The 21,025-nt window shown below is 43.8% G+C and overlaps 2 protein-coding genes across 3 annotated transcripts; one reads left to right on the forward strand and one right to left on the reverse strand.

Moving 5' to 3' along the window:
- Window positions 1–1,333: 1,333 nt before the first annotated feature.
- On the reverse strand, window positions 1,334–6,096 carry THYN1 (thymocyte nuclear protein 1). 2 transcript variants are annotated; one of them, XM_063435726.1, is made up of 8 exons: window positions 5,899–6,096; window positions 5,589–5,666; window positions 5,227–5,402; window positions 4,668–4,736; window positions 4,348–4,440; window positions 2,488–2,583; window positions 1,981–2,131; window positions 1,334–1,584 (listed from the first exon to the last, which is right to left on the reverse strand). In XM_063435726.1, exons 2-8 carry the CDS (start codon window positions 5,623–5,625, stop codon window positions 1,541–1,543), a joined length of 666 nt encoding a protein of 221 aa, XP_063291796.1. In that variant the 5' UTR covers window positions 5,626–5,666; window positions 5,899–6,096; the 3' UTR covers window positions 1,334–1,540. The 2 variants fall into 2 exon arrangements, with proteins under 2 accessions (XP_063291796.1, XP_063291797.1); XM_063435727.1 differs by having other exon boundaries at window positions 5,843–5,905.
- Window positions 6,070–14,754, forward strand: ACAD8 (acyl-CoA dehydrogenase family member 8). The gene is made up of 11 exons (XM_063435725.1): window positions 6,070–6,177; window positions 7,440–7,540; window positions 8,179–8,348; window positions 8,458–8,567; window positions 9,995–10,071; window positions 10,155–10,292; window positions 11,484–11,619; window positions 11,704–11,801; window positions 12,161–12,313; window positions 13,744–13,846; window positions 14,227–14,754. The coding sequence occupies exons 1-11, from the start codon at window positions 6,075–6,077 to the stop codon at window positions 14,277–14,279; spliced, it is 1,242 nt and encodes a 413-aa protein (XP_063291795.1). The 5' UTR covers window positions 6,070–6,074; the 3' UTR covers window positions 14,280–14,754.
- Window positions 14,755–21,025: the final 6,271 nt, after the last annotated feature.

Here is a 21,025-nt window from a genome sequence, read left to right on the forward strand (position 1 = left end):
CAAAAAACTGGGAAAACTTATTGACTCGAGTATAAGACTAGGGTGGGAAATGCAGCAACTACTGGTAAATTTCGAAATAAAATTAGATCCCCCAAAAAATTACATTAATTGAATATTTATTTTGTGTATATAATGAATGCAGTGTGTGTGTATGATACAGAGTGTGTTTGTGTATGAGTGCAGAATGTGTAACCTTGATGGGGGGGTTGGCATTTTTTTTTTTTTATTATTATTTTAATAATAATTTTTTTTTTTTTTTTAATATTAATATTTTTTTTATTTTAATATTAAATTTATTTGTGTCCCTCCTCCCTGCTTGATACATGGCCAGGGAGGCTATATTATTCCCTGGTGGTCCAGTGGCATTGGCTGTGTAGGAAGGGGGCTGGCAGCGAGCTGTAACTTACCTTTCCTGTTAGCTCCCTTCTCCTGCGTTCCGGTCAGCTCACACTAAGTCTCGCGGTCTGAGTGCCGCACGGAGCGTTGCCACGGTAACCTGTGGCAACGCTCTGACGGCTGCGGCTCTCGCGAGACTTACAGTGGGAGCTGACCGGAATGGAGGAGAAGGGAGCTGCAGGTAAGGTAAGTTACAGCTCGCTGCCAGCCCCACGAGTGGGGTTTTTTTCAGCACAAAAAATGTGCCGAAAAACTTGTCTTATACTCTAGTATATACGGTAGTTCTACTCGGCCTGTTAGATGGCTGGAATCGCTCCTGGAAGATAAAGGATGTACCCCATACACCAAAACGAGATGCTCCTGATTGGTGGTCCTCGTTTCTTGGTAATGGAGGTGAACCTGTTAGTAATATTAGCTACTTTAAAAGGTAAATGTTTTTTTTTCATGTGAAGGGGTCGGGTTTTAATCTTTTTACCATACACTGTCCCCATAAATTATCTGTAAATAATACACACACACACACCTCTTTTCACTTACATCTTTCCAGCAACCTCCCCGTAAGACCTCAATGAATCAATGCTTTCCTGTAGGGATGTTTAAGACACCGGATGTATTCATATAAACCATGAGAATATCCAATTATCTTAACTCAGTGAATATGCAGGAAGCGCCTTTATTGGCTGTCTGGTAGACCATGTAAATGTCGCAGTTTGAGAAATAATTAACATTGCCAGGGAGGACAGGGGCACTTCACCCGGATCACTTCAATGAGGAAGTCCTGCATGTGGCCAGTTTTGTAAAGTACAATAAAATCACAGCATCCAAAATTGGACTGTAGCGAACCCACGTATAAATCTATCACTTGAATACAAACAAATAGGAAATTCAAGTTTTATTACATACATATAAAAAAACGAAAAAAAAAAACTATAGAAGAGTGATGGCAAACTGATTACTGTATTAATTTGAACTTTGTATGAGCATCATTGGAAACGTGGTCCAGAAATATACAAACACACTTCATTCCTCACACCTGGAATGGAAGCGATAATGTCAATATAATCCTCTGATCCACTGGGGTGATTTAGGGGCAGATCTGCTGAGCAACAACTTTCCGTTAAAGCCACGCCCACTGCGTGCAATCCTACGCTTTAACGTCTTCCAGACTTACGATAAAGTCAAACTCCTCTGTGCAAGAAAAAGAAAAAAAATGCAAATGAATGAATACCCAAACTTCCTTACTATAAACTAGGATAAAGGCAGGACATTTAAAAGGAGGATTAGCCCAGTTTCTGCTATACTAAGACGCTGATAATATATTGTGTTAAAGACATAACTGTTACGCATTCTATAGCTTCATCCACTATAGTATGGAATTTTAGCCAAAATGCTGCAATCTAATTTATTAATCTCCCTTCTTTGTACATCCTTCCTGAACCTGACAGAATATTTCAAGTTCTATCACTAGGTGGAGCAGTTTAGCAAGGATTTGTAACCATGCCTTCATAAATCAGATTAGGATGGCACAGAAGGTGACAAGTTGGGCTATGGATTCTACCTGTCCCCCTGCCCGTCCAGACTCACCTTGTGTTAGGGGCTGCACTGACAGCCTTGCTCGGGTAAAAAGAGCCATGTTCTTCAATGGGCCCCCCGAAGCTTTGTGCTTTAGGTGAATCTGTTTGAGCTCTGCCAGCGGAATGAAACGGTTCAGCATCCGGACAAACTGCACATCCACCTGTACAGGAAGGACATCTCCCTTTAACATACAGCAGCACCTTCTGCGTCCTCTAAACCTTTAGTGTTTGTGTGATGCACGCAGTGTTAATATTAAGCTACTGCCAAAAGTGACGATGTGTGCCGCATTAAATTCATAATGTTACTGTAAGATTTACACAGATGTGCCAAGACAGTACGTCCATTAAGACTGGCGCACTATAACAAGGTATCTGTCTCAGAAGGCAGATTATGGAACGTTTTAACTAAACTTCAGGTTCTTGCTGCTGTAACTGCTAAAAACATGTTTAGTCCTATTCTAGGTGACTAATTCTGGAACCTCACCTCCAATGTGAACTGGTTGGGTCTCACACTTACCATGAACCATCTGGGGTTGTCCCGGCTGCTCGAGGAGTCATAATGTGGATTTTTTGGATCAAACTGTGTGTGGTCCGTGTAGGCTTCTTTTACAATCTGTATTTAGTATATAATATTATAGAGAGCAGTTTGGTAAAATGGAAAGCAATGTGCTTCTCAGGTCTGTCACAACATATGGCTTCCAATGGTGTAGTAACAATTTGTTTTAACCCCTTAAGGACACATGACATGTCATGATTCCCTTTTATTCCAGAAGTTTGGTCCTTAAGGGGTTAAAGGCACACTAGGCACACTAAGCACCAAAACTGCTAATTAAGCTTATGTCCCTGCAGTCTCAATACTTTTTTTTGTTTAATCACTTTTGCTTCTGTTTATGCAGTCCAGGTCACACCTCCTCTAGCTGTGACTGCCAATCTTACAGCACAGTGTGTTTACTTTAGAAGTTCTGATCTCTTGCTCTGTTACTTGAACTGCAATCACACATAAGAGACTCTAGCAGACTATTAACAGAACAGGAGATATGAAATTGTAAATAAAACAATGCAATACAGGAAGTATAAACATTGGATCTCTTTACAGGAAGTGTCCAAGGAGGTTGCATGAATCTCCGCAAAAGGGCTGTATTGCAACAGCGACTTAAAGTGATTTAACTCCTAAATGGCAGATCTCTACACCAAAACCACTTTATTAAGCTAAGGTTTTGGTGCTTAGAGGGTCCCTTCAAATAAGTATTGCAAATATGTATTTTAGGAAAGTTATAAGACTTGTCTTTTATGAACTTGAGTATCTTCAAAATAGCTATCCTCAGGGAAAGTCACCATACAAACATTAGTGTTATCTTTTAAAGAGCAAGTATCAAAACAACATTGCATTCCAAGGACAACAATTAAAGCTATTTAGAATGATGTAATTCATTACAGATTGGAGTACGTTGCTGTACTCCGTTATAACCTGTGCTGTAGCTGCATGCCCTATTCTGTAGATGTTGGGAATACAGCATTGTACCAAATAAAAAAGTCATGGACAGCGGACTGAAACTGTCTGGACAGGAGACCAGTGACCATTTAAGTGCAAAGCTGTTCAACTGGATCAGCAACATAAAATTAAATAAAAACTGCATCTTTACATTTGGTATTCATACATCTAACACGAAGTATTAGTGATGAAAATGAGCTTATTCCAGCACATTCCACAGATGCTCAATCAGATTGAAAAACCAAAATGCATCCTGCTGCCATCTCTTCCCCCTGGAAAATTTTACACACGCACTTGGGACGTCAATTTGATCTCAAAGAAAACATGATTCATCGGATCAGGCAACTTTCTTCCATGGCTCCATGGTCCAGTTCCGATGCTCATTTCCACATTAAAGGTGCTTGGGGGGGGGGGGGTATCATCATGGGCACTCTGACCGGTCTGCGGCTATGCAGCAAACTGCAATGCACTGCGTGTTCTGACACCTTTCTACCATGGCCAGCATTGGGTATTTCAGACCAGGTGGGCTAGCTTTTCCTCCACAAGTGCATCAATGAGACTTGGGCACCCAGGACCCTGATGTCATTTCATAGGTTGTCCTTCCTTACACAACCCTTTGTAGATACGAACCACTACATACCAGGAACACCCTGCAAGACTTGCAATTTTGGAGATGCTACACGAGAAAGTCACAAACTGACTGTTCACTTGCTGCCCAATATATTCCACCTATTGACAGGCGCCGTTGTAACAATATAATCCGTTATTCACGTTACCGGTCAGTGGTTTTAGGGTTGTGGCTGATCTACGTATAAGTGTAAGGAATAAAACAAATAAACACGGCTCTCTGGTACATGTGATAATTCCACACTCATCAGTGTATACCTTCACCACGCCCGCAACGCCGGGCTCCTTACAGTTACTGTGATAGAAGAAGACTTTTTGCCCAGTCTTCATTTTTCTCATGAAGTTTCTTGCCTGCACAGTGGATGGGAAGAGAAACACGGTAAATATAAACAGAACTAAAGGAGAAAATCCACACACTGAATGTAACAATTTACCCTTTTAAAGCTTATTGTAATGCAGATCTGTAATGCAAAAAAACACTGAAGTTGTTATGGTGCTTGGAGTAACCCTTTAAATGACATGATCTATAAATGCTAAAACTTGTAGCTTTAGTCTGAGAAAACAAAACCCAAACACACCTGATAGTTCCTGACTCCATCCCAGCAGGCAGTCTGATTAGGCTGACTCTTCAAATCCTCGATTCCGAACTGAAATGTAAGAACATGGCACAGCGCAGCCGTCAGACACGCAAATCACTGGGTGATGTGTTTAAAATAGGTTTCACCAGGAAGTAAATATTGAGATCTGCCAGTCTGCCCGTCACAGTATGGAGATGGAGATCTACTATATAGCTGGACAATAATTGCAACCACTTCTTGATTGAAGGCGCAACAAGGCAGTTAATTGGCTGTCAGGGGATTATGGGATTTGTAGTCCTTCAATAGCTGGAGGCGAAAGGCTTGACACTGCTCTGCTGGTGTATTACACAGATTGCTCTACAAATCACTGAACATTCTCTGACACGATTAAACCATTCGGCAGATTGTGGAATCTCACTCTCTGAACACGTTAATAAATAGATATTTAAGATCTGTAGCTCTTCTGGACTGTGCATTGCTACAAAGTGGAAACCAGATCCTTGCGATGGATGTTTCTATGCTAGAGTGGGGAGAATACGGTCAGGCACATGTCTCCTACCTTCATATCTATCCCTTTGTCCATCCTGCTCTCCGGCTCAGATTTTACCAGCCAGTGTGCGTATTCCTCTGGCTCGCCCGTCTTCTGCGCAGATTTATTTTTAGCGGTGATGGCGCCGCTCGTCACAGTCTTTTCCACCTCCTTATCACCTGCTTCGGCTGCTGGTTCTGTGGAATCTGTAAAGAAACGTTATCGCAATAAGAGAAGGTGTTTCAATATAAAGCAATGGATCCCTAGATTGCTGCTGAATTCCGAGCCATATTGTTCTGGATTTCTCACGGCTTAGTGGATGAGGCCCGTATAATTTAAGTTGGCCTTGTTAGTGCATAGCCCAGCAGCGGTGCCTGGAAGTGTGTACTCACTCTCAGACGATGCTCGCTTCCTCTTAGCCCGAGGCATTATAATACGCTTCAAATGTCAGCCGTCCACTGAAAATAAAACTAAAGAAAAAGTCCCATAATTTATTAGAACTCTGAGTAATCATCTGCAGATTCCCCTTTTTATTACCATCTGATTTTACATTATTTTATATTAAATGACTGTATCAGTATATTAATTGTGCAATGAGTATATTAATATATTATCTAGTTATAATAATAATAAATATAATAATCACAGTTAAATTAATGTAAATATTCCCCCAGCCTGGCCCATGGGACACTGCAGGAACACCGGTCACTGGCCCTTTAAGGCGCACCCCCTCCACCAGCCAATCAGGATCCTCGCTTCTCCCGCAGTACTGCCCGCAAGCGGTCACGGGAATTGTAGTCCTGCGAGCCGCTTACTGTAGGAGTCTGGGCTGTGGAGGACTACATGTCCCGTGATGCACTGCGCGCTGGCTGACAGACATGGCGGGGAGATGCCGAGGAGCAGTGCTGTTGGCCCGCAGGCTGGGGAGCCTTTACCAGCGCCCAGCGGCTCCGGCCAGAGGGATGGCCTCCTGCATAGACGGTATGGCCCACCGGGGGGCGCTAGTACACACCGGCCTTCACTGAGGGCAATGGGAAGCCAGGAGGCCGCCATCTTGGAAAAGGTCACGTGACGTGTGTGGGTCCTGCCATTGATGTCCTTCTTAAAGGGACCCTATGGGCACCCAGAGCACTGCATTAAAGGGACCTTATGGGCACCCAGAGTACTGCATTAAAGGGACCCTATGGGCACCCAGAGCACTGCATTAAAGGGACCCTACAGGCACCCAGAGCACTGCATTAAAGGGACACTATGGGCACCCATAGCACTGCATTAAAGGGACACTACGGGCACCCAGAGCACTGCATTAAAGGGACACTACGGGCACCCATAGCACTGCATTAAAGGGACACTACGGGCACCCAGAGCACTGCATTAAAGGGACCCTATGGGCACCCAGAGCACTGCATTAAAGGGACCCTATGGGCACCCAGAGTACTGCATTAAAGGGACCCTATGGGCACCCAGAGCACTGCATTAAAGGGACCCTACAGGCACCCAGAGCACTGCATTAAAGGGACACTATGGGCACCCAGAGCACTGCATTAAAGGGACACTATGGGCACCCAGAGTACTGCATTAAAGGGACCCTATGGGCACCCAGAACACTGCATTAAAGGGACCCTACTGGCACCCAGAGCACTGCATTAAAGGGACACTATTGGCATCCAGAGCACTGCATTAAAGGGACACTATGGGCACCCAGAACACTGCATTAAAGGGACCCTACTGGCACCCAGAGCACTGCATTAAAGGGACACTATGGGCACCCAGAGCACTCCATTCTGGGGTCAAGAAGGAATTTATTTCCTAGTTTGTTGCAAAATTGGAAGTGCTTCAAACTGTTTTTTTTGTTTTTTTTGCCTTCTTTTGGATCAACAGCAAAAAAACAAATGTGAGAAAGGCTGAACTTGATGGACGCAAGTCTCTTTTCAGCCTATGTAACTATGCTTAAGGGTAACATCTGACTCTGTGATGTCAAGCTGTGGGAAGACCAGAATTGTCTGGGATATAAACAGCAGTGTTTTCATGTAAAATAGTGTTACAATGCTCTTAGTGATTCTATGGTTTCCTAAAATTGAACAAAATGTGTGTAGACTTTGCCACCTGCAACATGCATTGTTATAAAGAAAAGGGTCGAAATCGGAAACATGATGCTAAGTTATCAAATGGAACTATCACTGTAAATATATGTCACTAACTACTTAATACATTTTCTCCTCCTGTCGCTCTCTGATTTGCAGCCTCCATTGGGCTGAATGAAGAACAGAAGGAGTTTCAGAAAGTAGCGTTTGATTTTGCTTCCCGAGAGATGGCACCTCGTATGGCGGAGTGGGATGAAAAGGTGAGGACCGTCGAGAATTGACCATGGTAGCTGACCATAGAGAATTGGCCATGGTACCCGACCATAGAATATTGACCATGGCAGCTTCAAAATGCCTAGTTTACTGAGTAAATCCCATTATTTTTCTAACAAAAGCAAGAAAATGTTGGTCCGTTTTTTGTCCAATAAATGAATGAAGAGAATTGCAAATTGCAGAAAAAACTTCAATACAAAACCTCAATAAAATTGTTATTATTATATTCCGTAGCGCTTTACAATATTATTAAAGGGGAAGATTTAACAATAAATGAGACAATTATAGAAACTTACAGGAACAATAGGTTGAAGAGGGCTCTGCTCAAACAAGCTTACAGTCTATAGGAGGAGGGGTGTAAAACCCAACAGTACAGGATTGACTATTTGGTTATACAATCTGCAGTTACCTTCTGAATTTTCCACATTTCCATGTCTTGAATAAACCCGATTATCTTTGCTCAGTACATTTATTTTAAGCGATAGTGTTTGAAAATGCTGTACACATGCCATGATTAGGTGAGAACTCTAAATACAGGACGATGCTGTAAATGTGAGTAGAATGATCCTTGAAGCTATACCACAATGTAGTGCTTTATCCATCTGTCTGATTTCTTCTTCTGCAGGAAATATTCCCGGTGGAGACCATGCGGAAGGCGGCACAGCTTGGGTTTGGGGGTATTTACATACAGCCGGATGTTGGGGGAGCCGGACTCTCCAGACTTGACACCTCCATCATTTTTGAGGCTCTGTCCACGGGATGTGTGAGCACGACAGCCTACATGAGCATTCACAAGTACGGATGATCCAGCACAGTCTGTCGTTGTTTGATCTTAAAACCAATACATTGTCTTTCAAGGAGAAGCTCTGACAACTTTTTTTTTTTGTTTGTTTTTTACCCACAGCATGTGTGTATGGATGATCGATACATTTGGTAACGATGACCAAAGGCATACGTTCTGTCCTCCACTTTGTAGCATGGACAAGTTTGCGTCGTATTGTCTAACAGAACCAGGTGAGGTATGATCCTACACTAAGGTAAACAACTGATTATTGAGCAGCCATAAAGACTGAATAGGGTTAGATTTATGACATGAGAGGATTTTGGCTACATATGTAAAAGAAAACAAAAAGGTTGGTTGTTGTGTATTGCTGATTGGATATCTTTCCAGTGCCAGCTGGCCTATCCAGCAAGGGATGGGGAGTTGCTCTCTGCACACTGTATGGATGAAAATACGATATGTGCTTTTCATTGATACACCAACAAACCTTTCCTTAAAGTGATACTGTAACCACCAAAACAACTTTGCTTAAAGGGACACTGTAGGCACCCAAACCACTTCAGCTCATTGAAGTGGTCTGGGTGCAATGTCTCATGGCCCGATTCCAAGAAATTGCAATAATTACCTCTCAGGGTTAACTCACCTCTAGTCGCTATCTACCAGACAGCCTCTAGAGGGACTTCCGGGTGGTTAAGCATCCAATAGTCTCCTAAATTACGCTGGACCTCCTTACGCTGTGCGTAAGGGCATCCAGCGTCACTGGAATCCCATAGGAAAACATTGTTTCAATGCTTTCTTATAGAGAATCCTAATACGAGCGTGGTACTGGCCACGCATGCAAATTATTTCTCCCCCGTTGGCTTACATCGGCGGGGGAGGAGCGTGGGCAGAGCCTGACCCAGCGCCGAGGGACATCGGCGCTGGATTCAGGTAAGTGACAGAAGGGGTTTTAGCCCTTTAGTGCCGAGGATGGGGGCGAGCGCGAGGGGGACAATGTAGGAACCAATAGTAGCAGGAAAGCTGCTTTGTTTTCCTGGCACTATAGTATCCCTTTAAGTATCACTGCTCAATTCTCTGGTGTTTAGGAGTTAAAATATTAAGTTTATGCAGCCCTAGTCACTCCTCCTATGAGAAAAGTTATATTTTTACAGTGTGTTTACATTACTAGTGCTTTTTCACTGCCCTGTTAATTGAACTTTAATCACACACAGCAGGCTGCTGCAGGCTTCAGGAAAAAATAAAAGAGAAAAAAAACTCCAAATTCAACACACCGTGGAATAAGGGAAGTTAAAAAAAAATTAGACTCCCTTTCCATAAGTGTCTAGGGCTGTATAAACAACGTGATTTATCTCCAAAATGGCAGATAATTGAGCAGTGAGACTGCAGAGGCATGATCTATACACCAAAACTGCTTCATTAACCCCTTAAGGACCAAACTTCCGGAATACAAGGCAATCATGACATGTCACACATGTCATGTGTCCTTAAGGGGTTAAGCTAGAGTTGTTTTGGTTCTTAGCATGTCCCTTGAAAAAGAACTGGCTGTAAAGGCTGAAGACACTTTATGAACAATTCTATAAATTAACACTGTGTCCATAGCATGCCTTGTATAATCTATTTTGATTTATTTTGCCACTATTTTATTTTTGTCTTCCGTCAGGCAGCGGTAGTGATGCAGCATCCCTGTTAACTTCTGCCAAGAGAGATGGCGACAATTACATCCTTAATGGTTCGAAGGTAAGGTTTTCACTGGTGTAGTTATAAGCATTGCATGTGAGTGTGCATTCAGCTTATTGACCTCTTCGACGTGTCCTCTCCAGGCGTTTATCAGCGGCGGTGGAGAAACTGATGTCTATGTGGTGATGTGTCGTACGGGAGGCAGTGGTGCACGAGGGATCTCCTGTCTGGTGGTGGAGAAAGGGACTCCAGGGCTCAGCTTTGGCAAGAAAGAGAGGAAGGTGAGTGTGAAAGAATATTCCTATTTTGTAAAAACAACTCAAAATAGCTTCTTCTTTATAAAGATGTTTTGAGGTGAGGAGTCCCTGGTGACAGAAGGGGCACGGATTGGAAAGAGGTGGGGGAAAGAGAGGTGTAATGAGAGACAATAGGTGCATTCACTGGGGTGGGCTGACTGTCTAATGGCCTGCTTTATCCGATCAGACCTCATTCCTGCTATTTTGTATTTAAAGGACCACTCTAGTGCCAGGAAAGCATACTCGCTTTCCTGGCACTAGAGTGCCCTGAGGGTGCCCCCACCCTCAGGGACCCACTCCCGCCCGGCTCTGGAAAGGGGAAAAGGGTTAAAACTTACCTTTTTCCAGCGCTGGGCGGGGAGCTCTCCTCCTCCTCTCCGCCTCCGTTCCTCCCCGTCGGCTGAATGCGCACGCGCGGCAAGAGCTGCGCGCGCATTCAGCCGGTCACATAGGAAAGCATTCATAATGCTTTCCTATGGACGCTTGGGTGCTCTCACTGTGATTTTCACAGTGAGAATCACGCAAGCGCCTCTAGCGGCTGTCAGTGAGACAGCCACTAGAGGAAATAGGGGAAGGCTTAACTAATTGATAAACATAGCAGTTTCTCTGAAACTGCTATGTTTATAAAAAAATTAGTTAACCCTAGCTGGACCTGGCACCCAGACCACTTCATTAAGCTGAAGTGGTCTGGGTGCCTAGAGTGGTCCTTTAACTTATAAAATATCTTGTCTCTTTGCAGTAATACAATCTTAGTATACAGAAATAGACATGGAAAAACATAGTGTGGTATCTTAAAACCCATATCATACTATGTTTTCCATGTCTATTTCTGTTTGTAGATTCTATTTTTTTATACTAATATTAAGAAGATTAGAAGGTTCTTCTTACAATTACAGTTACAGTTGGTAAATCTATTTTATATATTTTTAACCATTGGGGAGCACGTGCGTTGTATATATACTTTTTGTTTTGCTAGTAATACAATCTTGTTTGATTTCCCTAATGCTTCTGTTTAGGATTTATTTGCCGAACATTGAATTGTGATGCATTTAAGATCAAATAGTTGATTTAGACTAAATTTGCTCAGTTTGAACAATTCCCCATATTCACAATCAGACTTTTTTGGTTTGGAATTCTCGGTTTAGGTAATAACCTCTTTTGTATTTGTTACTGCAGGTCGGGTGGAACTCCCAGCCAACACGAGCGGTTATATTCGAGGATTGCGTGGTTCCTGTGACCAATAGAGTTGGCGAAGAGGGTCAGGGGTTTGGTATTGCTATGCAAGGCCTGAATGGAGGCCGAATAAATATCGGTAAGGTTCATGGACCGTAAGGCCTGTCCACAGCATTGAGTATCCTGCTCCATTAACTTGCTCTGTCTGTTTTGCTGAATGCAGCATCCTGTTCACTCGGAGCAGCTCACGCCTCTGTGTTACTTGCCCGAGACCATCTCTCTGTGAGGAAGCAGTTTGGGGAGCCTTTAGCTAATAATCAGGTAACTGCTTAATTTATTGTTTAAAATGTGCCTACTGGAATAACAGGCAAGAGCCCACTATTTGTAATTAATTGCTTGTTTTATAACTCATGGGTATGTTGTCTAGAGGACGCAATGTAACAGCCTTTATGATTTGTTATACTGAGGTGTAGAACCTTCTATCTGAATAACAAAACACCCCCTCTCCTGTTCAGCAGTTCAATAATAATTGTCTGCCACGTTACCAGGGCTGTTCGGCATTGTATGTGGCATTGTATGTGCTGTAATTCACCAGTCGCCAGTATTGCCAGTTAATATTCTTCAGTCTGTTCTGTGCTTAAAATCTCCTTTTGAGCTATTTCTCTGCTTTTTTTTTACAGTACCTGCAGTTTGGGCTAGCAGAGATGGCAACGCGTCTGGTCACCGCCCGGCTGATGATTCGACATGCAGCTCAGGCCTTACAGGATGGACAGGCAGATGCTGCTACATTCTGTGCTATGGCAAAGCTTTATGCTACCGAGGAGTGCTTTAAGGTAGGCGCTGCCTGTCCAGTTAATGCTCTACATCTTCTGTGAAGCTGAAAGATTTCCAGTACAAGTGTATATTGGGTAATTTGCCAGTCCGTGGTTAGGAGAATCTCTTTTTATGACTCCTAAAATTAAATTGGCCAAAATAGTGAACACATGGAGTTGCCTCTGTATTACACAGCCTTGTTACAGTGTTACATGCTACTCCATGTGTTTCCTGTTTACAGTTAAAGGGAAACTATAGTGCCAGGAAAACAAACTCCTTTTCCTGGCACTATAGCTTCCACCTCTGTCACTTACCTGGGTCAAGCGGCAAATGTGAGCATGTCATGGCATCCTGCAATACACCTTTTGACTGCCACCGCCGAGGGATCGCTCCCCAGGAGGCTTTCCCCACGTGGCGCCCGGCAGTGTAGCAGAGCATCGGAAGCCATCGGGTAGGCACTCAGTGAAGATAAAATAATTTAAATATATATATATCTATTAGCCCCCCAGGACCTCGGATGTATCTAGTACATCCGCGGTATTCCTATTCACTTAACCGATCGCCGCCATTCCCCCGCGGGCGATCAGTGTTCGTCTCCGTCTGGGGGGACTGTCTGACAGCCCAGACAGTCCCCACCTCTACAAATTAGGACCAAGCGGGCCATGTGATCACTCTGAAGAGGGGCCACTGAGAGGGTGGGGGGGAGTGTATGATACTTTCGGTTAGGCAATAAAGCTATTCACTAGAGTAAGCATTGGTTAGCTAAAACATATTAAAAATGGTAAGGAACAGAAAAACATAACATAGTGACACGCCCATGCACTCATCATCAGTGTAGTTCTGGGAGCTGGTCTCGGGCTGTCTTTCGTTCAGAGAGTGAAAGGGAAAGTCTTTGAGGGGTCCCAAGCGTGCAAAGTGGTCGGGATCTCTGGAGGCTCGGGTCTCTCTGGGAGCCCTAGGGCTCGAAGGAATGGATCTGCTTCGGATGGTGAGGTGAATTTCAAGATAGTGCCATTGTGGTTAGTACAGATTGGTAGTGTCCATCTGTAGTCTATTCCTGCATCCCTGAGCCGGCGTGTTACCGGTCTCGGTGATTGTCCTCGGTGATTGTCTCCACAGTAGGGTACTTTGTGTTGGGTCTTGAAAGAATAGGAGCTGTGATGATGTGGATGTCTTGCTAGGGAACTTGTTTTGCATTAAAGAGACAACTCAAAAGTATGCTGTTATATCGCCAGGAGGCCCCCTGGAGCACTCTTACCTCGAGGGGTTAAACCTTCCCCCCTCACCCAGCGGCCAATAGCTAGAGTGTAGAGTGCCGCCAGGCTAGGGCATTGCTGATTGGCTGAAAGCGGTGCTGGTAGCTATTTTGGTTTTGTTTTACCTGAGAAGTCATTGTTTGTTCTTGAGGCTGTTCCTGACCAGGTCTGTAATATTCCACTGCTTTCCGTAGGTGTGTAATCAAGCCCTGCAGATGCATGGAGGATATGGATACCTAAAAGACTATGCCGTGCAGCAGTATGTCCGCGATATTCGTGTTCATCAGATCTTAGAGGGTGAGTGTGACTGGCTACAGAGACCATGAATCATGTTAAACATGCGCACACTTTATCACACAGAGCCTTCTCAGTGGGCTATATACGAGATCTCATAAAAACAGTCAGACATTCGAGACGATCAGTTAATTTGGAGAGGTAATAAGCCATCCGCTGAAAGGTTGCTATGCTGGAAAAAATATGCCTTTCTACCATAGAGACTGATTATCCATTGAATGTAATTTTAGAAATCGACACTAATTGTAAAGCATCAGTTAATGACTAGCCAACACTGAATCCAAATCTAACTTCTCGATGGGGGACATTGTAGCATAGTTGGGGTATCCCTTTCTGTAAATGTGTATTCATAAACAAAACTATATATATTTTTTTTTTCACAGGAACCAATGAGGTAATGCGGATGATAGTAGCCAGAAGCCTGTTGCAAGGGTGAAATCCGTGCTCTGATTGCAGGAGCTGTTATGTCTGCCAGGAAGGCGAATGTGTACAAAATGTCTCCTGGAGCATTGCTGTGTGGAACCATTTACGGATCTGTTGTACAGAAACATTAAGGGGTCTACCCGCTAAACAGTGGAAGGTGCTAACTTTGAAATGTCAAAATTACTGACAACTTAGGAAGGAGTGGTTTTCTGTGTCCTGGGGGCAGTTACAAAGAAATCGCCAACATTCATACCTCACCAGCTTCTTGTTCTATCACGTTCAACTCCATTTCTTAACGTTCTATTCAATCAATACGCACTCTCAGGGGATATTTGTCTTTGGCTAATTTTACTTTTGTTCTCGTGGTATCGTGTCATTAATGTGAGTGTGGGCTTTGTTGTGTTTTTTTTTTTCTCCCTTTTTATTTCAGAATCAATTTCTTATTCTTTATCTGATGTAATATTAAATATTAAAATGCCTTTGATTCTGCATTTTTGATTTCAATTGTTTGACCTTATTTGCCAGTGAGCATGCCTAGATTTAAAGGATCACTATAGTGTCAGGAAAACAAAGCGGTTTTCCTGACACTATAGTGCCCTGAGGGTGCACCCACCCTCAGGGTCCCCTTCCCGTGACGCTGAAAGGGTTAAAACCCCTTCAGCCACTTACCTTAATCCAGCGCCGGGCTTCCTCTGCGCTGGTGACCTCTCCTCCCCCGCTGACGTCAGCTCCCCCGTCCGACGTCAGCGGAGCTAGATGCGCATGCGCGGCAAATGCCGCACGCACATTCAAAGTGTCCATAGGAAGGCATTTCTCAATGCGATCCCATTGACGCTCTGCATGATGGAGGCGAAATATGCCTCCTGCGTCGCAGATGCGCCTTTAGTGGCTGTCCGGAAGACAGCCAGTAGAGGCTGGATTAACCCCAAATGTAAACATAGCAGTTTCTCAGAAACTGCTATGTTTACATCTGAAGGGTTAAAGCTAAAGGACCTGGCACCCAGACCACTTCATTGAGCTGAAGTGGTCTGAGTGACTATAGTGTACCTTTAATAGCAAATGGAACCATCGTATGACCACCATTTAATAATTTTGAGTAAACTTTTCAAGTATTCCCCCCCCCCCCCACCCCCCAAATATAAATATATAAAAATGTGTTTTATATATACATATATTCAGCTGCTGAGGTTAGAATCCCCCTCACTATCTGCCTATGAGTGTGCAATTTAGCGTTTTAACATGAGAAGTTACAAACTAACTTTATACATAATAATGATTTTATACTGTCACGTTGCATGTTAAAAGTGGATGTACGCAAGGCATTGTGGGAAATGGATAAAGGATATAACCTTATTGTATATTTATATAGAATTGGTTATGAAACTGGGCTGTCACAATGAGGTCATGGGATATAAAGTAATGCACTGTAGGACTTATAGGATATATTAAAATTGTGAAATAGTGTGTATATGAGAGAATGGGATATTGGAGTATCTCCTTGCGATAATCATAAAGCTCTACGGAATATGTTGGCGATATATCAATGCTAATCATAATAATATTTACATTTTATGTATAAATGTTGTGGAGGATATAAAATTGGGTATATTATTTTTTTTCCCCTCAGAATAAATCTTAGATATAAATGATGCCAGATGCTTAGGTGTGACGCGTGGCACGATATCATGTGGGTTTCTATCTCCTTGTTGTTTACATAGGTACAGGTGATACTCGAAAATATCACGAAATATCGTGCAAAAGTTCATTTATTTCAGTAATGCAACGTAAAAGGGGAAACTAATATATGAGATAGACGCATTACATTCAAAGCAAGATAGTTCAAGCCGTGATTTGTCATAAGTGCGATGATCATGGCTTACAGCTCATGAAAACCCCAAATCCACAATCTCAGTAAATTAGAATATTGTGAAAAGGTGCAATATTCTAGGCTCACAGTGTCCCACTCTAATCAGCTAAGTAAGTCTTAACACCTGCAAAGGGTTTCTGAGCCTTTAAATGGTCTCTCAGCCTGGTTCAGTAGGAATCACAATCATGGGGAAGACTGCTGACCTGACAATTGTGCAGAAATCCATCATTGACACCCTCCATAAGGAGGGAAAGCCTCAAAAGATAATTGCGAAGGAAGTTGGATGTTCCCAAAGTGCTGTATCAAAGCACATTAATAGAATGTTCTGTGGAAGGGAAAAGTGTGGAAGAAAAAGGTGCACAAGCAGCAGGGATGACCGCAGCCTGGAGAGGATTGTCAGGAAAAGGCCATTCAAATGTGTTGGGGACTTTCACAAGGAGTGGACTGAGGCTGGAGTCAGTGCATCAAGAGCCACCACACACAGACGCATCCTGGACATGGGCTTCAGATGTCGTATTCCTCTTGTCAAGCCGCTCCTGAACAACAAACAACGTCAGAAGCGTCTTACCTGGGCTAAAGAAAAACAGTCCTGGTCTGTTGCTCAGTGGTCCAAAGTCCTCTTTTCTGATGAGAACAACTTTTGCATCTCATTTGGAAACCAACGACCCAGAGTCTGAAGGAAGAATGGAGAGGCACACACTGCAAGATGCTTGAAGTCCAGTGTGAAGTTTCCACAGTCTGTGTTGATTTGGGGAGCCATGTCATCTGCTGGTGTTGGTCCATTGTGCTTCATTAAGTCCAGGGTCAACGCAGCCGTCTACCAGGAGATTTTGGAGCACTTAATGTTTCCTTCCGCAGACGAGCTTTATGGGGATGCTGACTTCATTTTCCAGCAAGACTTGGCACCTGCCCACACTGTCAAAAGCACCAAAGCCTGGTTCAATGACCTTGAGATTACTGTGCTTGATTGGCCAGCAAACTCGCCTGACCTGGCATTGCCGAGAGACAGATGAGAGACATGAGACCGAACAATGCAAAAGAGCTGAAGACCGCTATTGAAGCATCCTGGTCTTCCATAACACCTCAGCACTGCCACAGGCTGATGGCTTCCATGCCACTCCGCATTGAGGCAGTAATTGCTGCAAAAGGGGCCCAAACCAAGTACTGAGTCCATATGTATGCTTATACTTTTCAGAGGTCCGATATTGTTCTATGTACACTCCTTGTTTTATTGATTGCATGTAATATTCTAATTTACTGAGATTGTGGATTTGGGGTTTTCATGAGCTGTAAGCCATAATCATCGTACTTATGACAAATCACAGCTTGAACTATCTTGCTTTGCATGTAATGCGTCTATCTCATATATTAGTTTCCCCTTTTACGTTGCATTACTGAAATAAATAAATTAATTTTTGCACGATATTCTAATTTTTCGAGGATCACCTGTATATGTTTGCCATGTAAATACATGCGCTGTTTACTGTTCTCTTCTTATGACTAGGGCATCATACCATCAGCTTCTCGGTCATGTGCTGTCATTTAAAATATTTAACTCTAGACATAGCTGACCACAACACATGAATAATATTTAACACTGCAATAAATAAATAAAACTGATTATGGAGACTGACTAATTCTGGTATGTATATGGTTTTTTTGGTTTGTTTTTTTTGTACATTTATGTATTTATAGAGTCAGACTTGAGTGTTGCTACAGCCTTAAAATGATTGGTACTAATATCGCCAACGATGGTTATAACAGACGGCCCGCCACCCACCTACGAGGTACCTACACCTAACTAGAACAACAATCACCAATCATACTGCACAACCACAAATGACCCACACCAAAAAAAAAAAGGAAAAGAGGCTAAGGTTAAATGCTTATTCCAAGGTTATACTACTGTGTTCAATCTCAATTTACAATGTGAATCTTATATGTTTGTGAACTTGTCTCAATAAAACAAAGATTGACAAAAAAAAAGACCTTGAGTACTGGCTTTGTATGCAACGTTGTGTATTGCCCCGAGCACCAGGCATGGAGGATTGGGAGGCAGGAGTGCAAAATTGTAACCGCGGCTGATTTCCCTTATTTACCACTATAATGTCTTAAAGCATAGAACTTAGTAGGGCTAACCATACAGATGAGGAAGCTCTAGGTGGGGTGAGGGTGCCATGGGAAAAACAATGTTCTAAGGGCCGGCACCATGGTAGAATCCTTATTCAACAAGGTTGTAGAGGGAGACAGGAGCATGTGTGCTTAAGTACAATAGGAATGTCCAGGAAAGTCTCGTAATTTTATGAGTCATCTAAGCAAAATTCCGTATGACAGGGGACTGTTAGGTATAACAGGGAGAAACACAGGGGCCCAGGGTACTATGTGACATCGGAACAGGAACAGGGCCTGTAGAACTCAAAAGCAATAGAAACATAGAAAGTGACGGCAGACAAGAACCAAATGGCCCATCCAGTCTGCCCAATTTTCTAGATACTTACATTAATCTCTGGCCTTATCTTATAGTTAGGATAGCCATATGCCTATCTCACGCATGCATAAATTCCTTTACTGTGTTAACCTCTACCACTTCAGCTGGAAGGCTATTCCATGCATCCACTACTCTCTCAGTAAAGTAATACTACCTGATATGTCCTCTTGTTGTGGTAGTTTTTCTTCTTTGAAATATATTTTCACCCAGCCACGTACAACACCAAGGGTCCCCGAAAGGTGACAACAAGCCCCCTGGGATGCCTGCTGTGTTTGGTCTTTCACCTCCTCAAAGCCACCTTCCTCCTCTGACTCTTCTTCTTCAGCCTCCTCTCTCTGCGTTCCCTCTCTCTGCGTTATTATAAGGTGTGTTAAGTAGTACTATTCCTATCAGTTTAATCCCTGCTACGTCCCCTATCAGGGGACGTGTATATAAGGCATCGATTTTAGGAACCGGGAGATGGAACAAGATGCTTGGTCGGTCCTCCTACTTCAAATTTGGTGCACTGCGCGTGCAATCTAATGTGCCACCAGATAGGAGTGGTGTGTTAAGTAGTACTATTCTTATCAGTTTAATCCCAATGTCACGACTACTAGTGTGGTCCAGCACGCAGAAACTATGTAAACATATACATAGGCAAGAAAAGGAAAATAAAAGGACAGAGCGTAAACCGGACCTTAGAATGGCCGGACTAATACGCTAGAGACAGAGAATGGTCAAAGGGAAAGCCGAGGTCAAGGAAGCCAGAAAATACACAATACCGTTTACACAAGCCAAGTCAGGGAAACCAGAATTCCGAATAACCAGGGAAAAGCCAAGCTCAGGATACCAGGAAATCAGATTCACAAATATAAAGCACTCTCAGGAAACCAGGAACAGGAAACCACGACAGGGCAAGGTACTGGGGTGAGCTAGGGATTTAAATATCACGCGGCGGGCCGGCAGCCGCGACACCCTGTTACGTCCCCCTCATCAGGCCTTTTTTTATTCGAATGTATCGCCCACTGTCGGTCCTTTCGGGATCCATCCCTCATTCATCTTAATAAAGGTAAGGTAATCTAGACTTTTTTGACCTAGGCGACTTCTCTTCTCAGTGACAATACCTCCTGCTGCACTGAAGGTCCTTTCTGACAGGACACTTGAAGCGGGGCAGGCCAGAAGTTCTATCGCAAATTGGGATAGCTCAGGCCACAGGTCAAGCCTGCACACCCAGTAGTCAAGGGGTTCATCGCTCCTCAGAGTGTCGATATCTGCAGTTAAGGCGAGGTAGTCTGCTACCTGTCGGTCGAGTTGTTCTCTGACGGTGGACCCTGAAGGGCTGTGGCGATGCGTAGGACTTAAAAAGCTCTGCATGTCCTCCATCAACAACACGTCAATAAAGCGTCCTGTCCTTGCCGGCGTGGTCTTGGGAGGAGGATGATTACTTTCACCTCTTCCCCTGTTAGATTCCCGTTGTGCTGTGACATCACCCTTATACGCTGTGTAAAGCATACTTTTTAATTGATTTTGGAACTGCTGCATCCTTTCCGACTTGCCGTAATTCGGTAACATTTCAGGCACTTTCTGCCTATACCGGGGGTCTAGTAGCGTGGACACCCAGTACAGGTCGTTCTCCTTCAGCCTTTTTATACGAGGGTCCCTCAACAAGCACAACAGCATAAAAGACCCCATTTGCACAAGGTTGGATGCCGAGCTACTCATGTCCTGTTCCTCGTCCTCAGTGATCTCTCTGAAGGTATGTTCTTCCCCCCAGCCACGTACAACACCACGGGTACCAGATAGGTGACAACGAGCACCCTGGGATGCCTGTTGTGGTTGGTCTTCCTCCTCCTCCTCAAAGCCACATTCCTCCTCTTACTCCTCTTCCTCACAATCCTCTTCCAGCGTTGCCGCAGGTCCAGCAAGCGATGCTGATAAGGTTGTTTCTGGTGGTGATGGTGACCACAACTCTTCCTCTTCACGCTCATCTACGGCCTTATCCAGCACTCTTCGCAGGGCACGCTCCAGGAAGAAATCAAATGGTATGATGTCACTGATGGTGCCTTCGGTGTGACTGACTAGGTTTGTCACCTCCTCAAAAGGACGCATGAGCCTGCAGGCATTGCGCATGAGCGTCCAGTAACGTGGCAAAAAAATTCCCAGCTCCTCAGAGGCTGTCCTAGCACCCCGGTCATACAAATACTCGTTAACGGCTTTTTCTTGTTGGAGCAGGCGGTCGAACATTAGGAGTGTTGAATTCCAACGTGTCGGGCTGTCGCAAATTAAGCGCCTCATTTGCATGTTGTTTCGCCGCTGGATATCGGAAAAGTGCGCCATGGCCGTGTAGGAACACCTGAAATGGCCACACACCTTCCTGGCCTGCTTAAGGACATCCTGTAAGCCTGTGTACTTATGCGCAAAGCGT

This window comes from Pelobates fuscus, chromosome 11 (genome assembly GCF_036172605.1).
Source record: "Pelobates fuscus isolate aPelFus1 chromosome 11, aPelFus1.pri, whole genome shotgun sequence".
NCBI lineage: Eukaryota > Metazoa > Chordata > Amphibia > Anura > Pelobatidae > Pelobates > Pelobates fuscus.

Coding starts and splice junctions, on each gene's coding strand:
- THYN1 (XM_063435726.1), bottom strand. CDS start 5,625: ATGCCTCGGGCTAAGAGGAAGCGAGCATCGTCTGAGA. Junction 4,737..5,226: donor ACAAAGGGATAGATATGAAG/GTAGGAGACATG, acceptor CTTACATTTCAG/TTCGGAATCGAGGATTTGAA. Junction 2,132..2,487: donor ACAACCCCAGATGGTTCATG/GTAAGTGTGAGA, acceptor CTTCCTGTACAG/GTGGATGTGCAGTTTGTCCG.
- ACAD8 (XM_063435725.1), top strand. CDS start 6,075: ATGGCGGGGAGATGCCGAGGAGCAGTGCTGTTGGCCCGCAGGCTGGGG. Junction 6,178..7,439: donor GATGGCCTCCTGCATAGACG/GTATGGCCCACC, acceptor TCTGATTTGCAG/CCTCCATTGGGCTGAATGAA. Junction 11,802..12,160: donor AGCCTTTAGCTAATAATCAG/GTAACTGCTTAA, acceptor TTTTTTTTACAG/TACCTGCAGTTTGGGCTAGC.